This window comes from Lathyrus oleraceus, chromosome 1 (genome assembly GCF_024323335.1).
Source record: "Lathyrus oleraceus cultivar Zhongwan6 chromosome 1, CAAS_Psat_ZW6_1.0, whole genome shotgun sequence".
NCBI classification, from domain to species: domain Eukaryota; kingdom Viridiplantae; phylum Streptophyta; class Magnoliopsida; order Fabales; family Fabaceae; genus Lathyrus; species Lathyrus oleraceus.
In genome coordinates, this window is record NC_066579.1 from 231,047,237 (window position 1) to 231,055,728 (window position 8,492).

Sequence of the window (8,492 nt, forward strand, 5' to 3'; positions counted from 1 at the left end):
AATTTTAATTTGCAGTCATTTATCATTCATTGCCATTTACATTTCATGTCACTTGTTTATGGTTAAGTCCTTTATCACTTTGCTCATTTGAGCCATATCTTGTGATTGTATATATTGTTTATGTGTTTTGATCTTGTTTGTGGTCTTAGGACCTAAAAACACCTAATAACAACAAAAACCCTTAAAAAACATTTGGTGGATTGTTGGGATTTGATCTGAGCTTTGGACTTAGAATTAGGCAACTTTCCCTATGCTAAAAGACTTGGCCAATCCCAACATCTGAGACTGAGCTATTCTTGACAAGTGACCTTCATCTGATGCAAGACTTTGAATCTTTTTACTTCATCTGCTATCTTGTCTCTGTGTCTAATTGTTAATTTGTTATGATCTTTGTCTGATGTTTTGTTCTGAGTTTATCAAGGAATATTTCATTTGATACATGAGAAGACAATAAAGACTGCTAGCTATGGGAATGCTTGCTTGGATGTGGCTATCTTTATCTGATGCCTTGATCTTTATGGTGTCTAGATATTGCTCATTACTTATGTTTATTGCTTGATCAAAGTCCAAAGGAAAATGGGTTTCTATATGACATTCTTATCGGTTGGATTGTATCCCATTGGTCAGATCTTTTTAACTCTTAACTTTTAAATTTGTGCTTGGGATAGCCTCTTCATCTCCTCCCACTTCTTAAATTTCAAAATCGCTCCCTCCTTTTAAAAAAAACCTTCTTTGCTTGTGATTTTAAACTTAGACATGTTTTAATAATTAGAAACTTTAGCCTTATGCCAATGAATTTTTAAATCTTTTCTTAATCAAATTGGTAAATAAACTTAACCATATTTGACTTAGAATTTCAAAAGAGAAAAAGAACTAACAACCTTATTCAAATCTTTGGAATTTATGCCCTTTTACTTAAACCTTTTTATAAAATCAATTCACCAATTTCTTTGAAATTTTTACCATGAACTACGAGGTTTTGATCCCTCATTTTATGTTGGTACGTAGGCACAGGACTGAAGGTCTTGTCAAACACAAAAATATAATCAATGAATTCTTTTCTCATCCCCACACTCTATTTTTTTCTCAAACATCTTTTTTACCAAAACATATGCACACATAAAAAGGGCTCCCTAGGAGTACCTAGGAGACTTTGGGTGCTAATACCTTCCCTATGTGTAACCAACCCCCTTACCTGTAATCTCTGGCATTTTATTAGTTTTGATTTGAAAACTTCTTATCCTTGGGTTTTGTTTGTACTTTACCCTTTTCCTTTAGAAACAATAAAAGCGCGGTGGCGACTCTGGTTTTACTGACGTCAAGTTTATCCATAGCTTGATGGTCATGAATTTACTGCTACAAGGGTACCAAAATGTTTCATTTTGTGTTATCATCAAAACTTTGAGATAAGTTGCAGAACCAAAATCTTGTTCTAACAATCTCCCCCTTTTTTATGATGACAAAACTTCAGACTGTTGATAAAACAATGATACTTCACAATAATTAGAGAAGGATAATTTTAGCGTCAAATAAACTAAGGCTCCCCCTGAGATAAGCACGCTCCCCCTAAATATGATACTTTAGGAAGTTTGGAGTTTCTTACCAGAGCCTCTTATGTTGCTTATCTTGTTTCTCATATGTTTTACTTAGGTACTTCCTGCAAGAAAACTTAGACTGTGCAAAATATTTAGAATTTAGGATGTAAGAAATGCATTATGAGACTTATATATTAATTTCATCAGAAGGCTGTTTAATTATTTCTCCCCCTTTTTGTCAAACTCAAAAAGACATAACCGAGAAAAACATATAGTGCAAAACTAACTTTTATTAGACAATATAAAGGAGGTACAGAGAAAGGAGAAAAACCCAGAGGCCAAAAACACTTAAAGGAAATACACAAAAGATAAAGCCTAAGGTGTGTAAGGGTTTGGATGAGGAGGCATCCTTTGAAGCAGTTGCGTCAGAAGAGTCTGAATACTGGAGTTGAGAGAGTCTTGTTGATCGAGTTTGGCTCTCACAAGATTTTTTTCCTTCTGGAGTTCTTCCAGAGTCTTAAGCACCAACGAAGCAAGATCAGAGTTTGAGGTCTCACCCTGAGTCAAAGCAACTTCCTTTGCCTTAGCATCTTCCCTTGCAGCAATGGGTGTCGCTTCTTTAGTGTTATCCTTGGCTTTAGCTTTAGCTTCAATAGCAGCAGCAACAACAGCCTCGGCAACAGCTTTCTCTTCCACTTCTTTTCTCGCCTTCTCTTCAGCTTCTAGTCTTGCCTTACCTTCAGCTTCTAGTCTTGCCTTTCCTTCAGCTTCCTAATGTTATTTCTCTTCAGCTTCACTGGCCAGACGAGCCTCTAGCCTCTCCTCAGCTTCTCTGATGTAGCCATTTCTGACTTGTTCATAGAGGCCTTTCAGCTTAAAGACCTCAGATGTCATCCATCTGAGAAATCCATTCCAATGATTCCTCACTTCAGAGGGATTATCACTTAGGTTGGATTTTTCAGACATCGTTTTGAACTTCACAGCTGAAGATTCTAAAAATAAAGCAACTGACTCTTCCAGGGTGGGGAGGGTTGGTTCAGGTTCAGAAGATGGATTAATGGGTTCTGAGGAAGTATGAGTGGTTTCAGTGGGAGGTTCAGAGGGTTGTTTTATTGGGATTTCAAATGGGGGTTCAGTGGGTTGTTCTATTTGAGGTGTCTGGGACAAATGAATGTTAGTAAGATAGGGTTGTGGCTTGGAGTTGGGCCAATGTTGGAGATGGATGGTCAGGAATTTTTGGCTGTTCATAATCAAAAGAGATTTCATAGTATGATGGTGAAGAAGGAGTTAAGGAGGGAGGTGAAATGGGTTCATTCAAAACTAAGGCTTCAGATATAGGAAGTGTTGTGGTAGTGAGGTTGAATTGTTGTATAGGGCGTGATGAAGGGTTAGAGTTGTGAGGTTCAAAGGGAGTTGAAATAAATATGGCATTTAGAGGCTTGCCAACATCCACAGTCACATCTTCCATCAGGTTGTAGCATATCAGATGGTCCACCAACCCACTTTCGATCAGATTCTTGTATCCTTGATTGAATCCCTCAAATACTTGAAGACTAACGCTGGCAGATTCAGCTTGAATCCCTTGTGGAGGGAATACATGATGTACTTCTGATCTGTGTTGATATAGTCAGAAGAGTTTGAGGTTGGACGGTGGTGGACGGTACCCAGAATGATCTTCAACCAGACCCTCAGATCCTGGTGAAGTTCCTTGTTCTTGGAGGATTTGCCTTCAGAGTTCTGTTTGAGGATAGTTAGAACAATCTCCAGGGACATGTATCTTGCCCTGGGGTTTATGTTGTAAATTCTTATGCCCCTAGTTTTCTCCATATCCACAAATTTTGCAATGGACTTCTCCGTGATGACCATCTTAACTCTCAGGACATAAGAAACTATGCAATGGTCATCGTAGATTGTGAATCTCCATAACTCTTTGACGAGGAAGGTGTAAATGGGATCATAGAGTCTCTGGAAGTAATTTCCCCAGCCTTGCTTCTGCAGATCTTCAGTAAGATCAACTCCATTGCGCTTCATGTTTTCAAAATCCACCAGTGATTCACATAGAACCTCCAATTTTTCAAATGGCGTTGCAAGGTTGATGTGAGGAGGACGATCAAGGACGTGGGGTTCCTTCTAAGCAGTTGTTGTGGTTGTAGCAGTTTCAGTAGTGGTTTGTTGGGGAGCTTCAACAAGTTGCTCATTTGCTTCCATTTGTTGAGAGTAGTTGTAGACCTTTGTTGTTGTTGAGAATCCATTTGGAGAAGATGAAGATATTGTTGAATGTTGATGAGGATTGGAGAATGTTGATGAACTTGAAGAGGGCTTGAGCACAAAAATGTTTGTGAGTGAAAGGTGTAAAAGTGAGAATGGTGAAAAATATATATACACAACATGTAGCATGCAAAACGACAGCGTTAATAGTGAATAGGAAACATCAAAATTAATTAGTTTAGAATTCTTAGATGACACGCTTGGGGAGAATTAATTGCAACTAATGATGGTTGTCTAATCCCAACAATATGCACACTGCTCAAGGAGATCTCAACAGTCTAGCTCTTAAGTTCTACGCTAGACAATTGCCTAGAAAATCTAAGGTCTGACGTTAGAGAGGCCACGTGTTGATGTTTCTGACATCAAGAATACAAAAGGATTTTTTATTCAGAGGGGTTCTAATTCAGATTTCATCTAACTGGTAGAAGTATCATAACCAGAACCAGATGCCAATAGCAGATTTAAGTCAGAGCCTATTTTAACAAGTCAGAGGAGAAGCACAAGTTCAGAAATCTACCATGTTTAAATGTTTCGTAATCAAAGAGAATCTATCTTCAGCTAAGGGTTTTGTGAATATATCATCCCATTGGTGGTATGTATCTATGAATTTTAAAATTATTACCCCTTTCTGAACATAGTCTATGATAAAATGATGTTTAATTTATATGTGCTTCGCTCTGGAATGCAAAATAGGATTCTTACTTAAACATATGCCAGCAGTATTGTCACAAAAGATAGGAATGTTACTCTCATATATCTGAAATTCCTCAAGCTAGTTTTTCATCTAGAGCATTTGAGTGCTGCATAGTGAAGCTGAGATGTATTCTGCTTATGTAGTTGAGAGTGTAATGGTTGATTGTCTTTTGCTAGCCGATGAGATGAGGTTTCCTCCCAAAAACTGATAGTTCCCAGATGTGCTTTTACGTTCCAATCTGTCTCCAGGGTAACCTGTATCATAATACCCATAAAGCCTATACTCTGATGTTTTCTTATACATCAGGTCTGGGTTAGGTGTTCCTTTCAGATACCTTAGGAATCTCTTAACATTAATTAAGTGAGATTCCCTTGGATCTTCCTGGAATCTGGCACAAAGACAAACGTTGAGTAATATTTATGGACATGTAGCAGTCAGATAGAGAAGAGAACCTGTCATACCACGATAGAGTTTATAAAAAACCTTTTGACTTACCTCTTCTTTTCCCAGAATGCAAGTGGGGTGCATATGAGTCTTAGCTGGTTTGCTTTCTGACATTTCAAACTTCTCCAGAATGTATTTTATGTGTTTTCTTTGATATACATAGGTAGCATCTAATGTTTGATTGATTTGAATTCCTAGAAAGAACTTTAGTTCATGCATCAGCCTCATTTCGAATTCAGCCTGCATTAGCTCAGAAGATGTTTGACAGACAGAGGGGTTAGCATAACCAAAAATTATGTCATTAACATATCTATGACAAATCATAAGGTCGTTTATGATATTTTTACAGAAGAGTGTAGAGTCAACTTTGCCTCTGATAAAACTGTTTTCTAGAAGAAAAGAACCCAGTCTTTCATACCAAGCTTTGGGAGCTTGTTTTAGACCATAAATAGATTTTTTCAGTTTAAAAAGGTGTTCTGGACATTTTGGGTTTTCAAAACCAGGAGGCTGATGAACATGCACTTCTTCAGAGATATATCCATTCAGAAACCCTCTTTTGACATCCATCTAATAAAGTTTGATGGAGTAATTCACAGCAAAAGATACAAGTAGATGGATATATTCTAACACGGAGATTGGAGAAAAGGTTTCATTATAGTCAATACCTTCTTGTTGATTATAACCTTTTGCCACCAATCGTGCTTAGTTTCTGAACACTTCACCCTTTTCATTTAGTTTCTTTCTGTACACCCACTTGGTTCCAATCACGTGGGTTCCCTTGGGTTTTGGTACAAGATCCCATACATCGTTCTTTACAAATTGATCTAGTTCTTCATTCATTACCAGAATCCATTCTTTGTCTTGAAGTGCTTCTTCACAAGATGTTGGTTCTATCAGAGATACTAGTCCTAGAAGTGTTTCTTCACAACCTTTAAATGTTGATCTTGTTCTGATAGGTTTGTTTTTGTTCCCCAAAATCAACTCTTCAATTTTTTTTGTCTATTTCTTGGTATTTTCTGATTTAATTTGACTTCAGGTGCTTCTGACGTTCCCTTTTCTGCTTCTTCAGATTCTTTAGCCTTTTCCTCATAACCTGCAAGTGTTATCTCCAAATCTGCAAAATTCTCAACTAGCTTTGACTTTTCAGAGTTAAGCTTAGCATCAAATCTGACATGTATAGATTCTTCCACAATTAATGTTTATGTATTGTATACTCTATAGCCTTTAGAGCATTATGAGTATCCCAACATAATACATTTTTGTGCTTTAGAGTCAAACTTGTTCAGATTATCTTTAGTATTTAGGATAAAACAAGAACATCCAAAGGGCTAAAAGTAGGAAATGTTGGGTTTTCTTCCCTTACATAGTTCATAAGGAGTCTTCTCCAGAATAGGTCTAATAGAGATTCTATTCTGAACATAACATGTTTTATTCACCGTTTTAGCCCAGAAGTACATAACTACATTTGTTTCATTGATCATGGTTCTGGCCATTTTTTGGAGAGCCCTATTCTTCCTTTCTACAACTCCATTTTGTTGTGGAGTTCTAGGACAGGAGAAATCATGGGATATTCCATTAGAATCAAAAATCTCTTCAAAAAGTTTGTTTTCACATTCACCACCATGATCACTTCTGACTCTAATGATTTTAGAGTCAAATTCATTTTGCACTTTTGAGCAGAAACTAGTAAATACAGAGTATGACTCATTCTTGTGTATTAGGAATTTTACCCATGTCCAACGACTATAATCATCAACAATGACAAGTCCATACTTCTTACCATTGACTGAACTTGTCTTAACAGGTCCAAACAAGTCAATGTGAAGAACATCCAGAGGCTTAGAGGTAGAAACAACATTTTTATTTTTGAATTTTGTTTTAGAAAATTCTCCCTTATGACATGCCTCACAAAGAGCATCTGAAGAAAACTTCAGCTTAGGTAGGCCTTTGACTAACTCAAGTTTATTTAGTTGAGAAATCCTCCTCAGGCTAATGTGACCCAAGCGTCTATGCCACACCCATTTCTCTTCATTTACAGACATTAAACATTTTACATTTTATCTTTTAGATATGAAAGCTTAATTTTGCAAATGTTGTTCTTCCTCTTACTAGTGAAGAGAACTGTGCCATTATTCTGATTAATAGCTTTGCACGTTTTTTGATTAAAGATTATATCATAACCGTTATCACTTAATTGACTTATGGATAACAAGTTATGTATTAATCCTTCTACATAAAGAACATCATAAATAGAGGGAAGAGATCCATTACCAATCGTTCCAGATCCTTTGATTCTTCCTTTATGATTTCCTCCAAAGCCTACGAAGCCAACGTCTTTATCTTCTAGGCTTTGGAACATATGATTTCTTCCTGTCATGTGCCGCGAGCATCTAGAGTCCAGGTACCTTGATTGGTGTCTTAATTTTGCTGCACAGAATATCTGCAACATATATTATTTTATCTTTTGGTACCCATAATCTTTTGGTCCTGTGTGATTAGTTCTCCCAAAGTTTCTGGAAACTTTGGGTTTTCTGGCATTATTAAATCTTTGTGTTTATGCATATATGTAATGATAAGAAAAGGGAGATTTAGGCTTGTCCTTTACATAAGGTATTTGCTCATCTTCATCAGAGTCATGTTCAATTCCTCTTTTCTTATTGTGACTAACACCATTAATCATAGAAGCAATTTTGCTTCTTTCAAGCCCATTTTTCATAAATTTCTGAAACACTTTTTCATATTTATATATGATTGTGTTAGAAGTTGGTGGAGCTTAGGAAAGAGTTTCTGCAAGTTTTAAACATTTTTTGGTTGAAAATTCATTTTCTTTTTCAAGGACAAAAATGTTTCCTTTAAGTTCAGAAACTTATTTCTCTAGCTTATCACACTCTTCAATTGTTTCTTCATGGGCCCTTTTTAGGATCTTGAATTTCTATCGAAGCTTCTGATAAGAGCTAAGAGATTATGATAAACAGGCTTCCAGATCAGAGCGAGAGAGATCAGAAAATACCTCTTCTGAGTCAGATTCTCTTTCGAATGAACTTCCAGATGTGGTAACCATGAATGTAACGTTTGCTTGTTCCTCTTCAGAGTCAGATTCTGAGGCGTCAGGTTCAGAGTCATCCCAGGTTTCCATGAGGCCCTTCTTAGTTTTGAAGGAGTTTTTCTTGAATCCTTTTTTTTCTATAACTATCTTTCTTGAGCTTTGGACATTCATTTTTGTAATGTCCTAATTCTTTATATTTATAGCAGGTAAACTTTTTGTTTGGTCTGCTTCTGGAAGTTGACTCTGAACGATCTCCCTTCTGTCTGGGTCTTCTGAAATTATTGTTCCTTTTTCTCCAGAGTTGTTTAACTCTTCTGGATAGAAGAGATAACTCTTCTTCATCATCACAATCATCCTTTTCAGAATCATCGTCGTCTTCTTATTCAAATTTAAAGGCTTTGTTCCTTTCTGGCTTTCGTCTTTTTGATCTGGACTTTAGAGCCACTGATTTTCTTTTCTTTTGAGGTTCTTCTTCCTCTATATCTATCTCATGACTCTTGAGAGA

The 8,492-nt window shown here is 36.6% G+C and overlaps 1 protein-coding gene across 1 annotated transcript; it reads right to left on the reverse strand.

The window, feature by feature from the left end:
* Positions 1-1,910: 1,910 nt before the first annotated feature.
* Positions 1,911-8,158, reverse strand: LOC127101119 (eukaryotic translation initiation factor 4 gamma-like). The gene is made up of 2 exons (XM_051038456.1): positions 7,952-8,158; positions 1,911-2,306 (listed from the first exon to the last, which is right to left on the reverse strand). The coding sequence occupies exons 1-2, from the start codon at positions 8,156-8,158 to the stop codon at positions 1,911-1,913; spliced, it is 603 nt and encodes a 200-aa protein (XP_050894413.1).
* Between the last annotated feature and the right edge of the window lie 334 nt (positions 8,159-8,492).

Excerpts from the sequence above, each read along its gene's own strand:
- LOC127101119 (XM_051038456.1), bottom strand. The coding sequence starts at position 8,158 with ATGAATGTCCAAAGCTCAAGAAAGATAGTTATAGAAAAAAAAGGATTC. Across the intron at positions 2,307-7,951 it reads GAGAATCTGACTCAGAAGAG|GAAGCTGAAGGAAAGGCAAG; the intron begins GTATTTTCTGAT and ends AAATAACATTAG.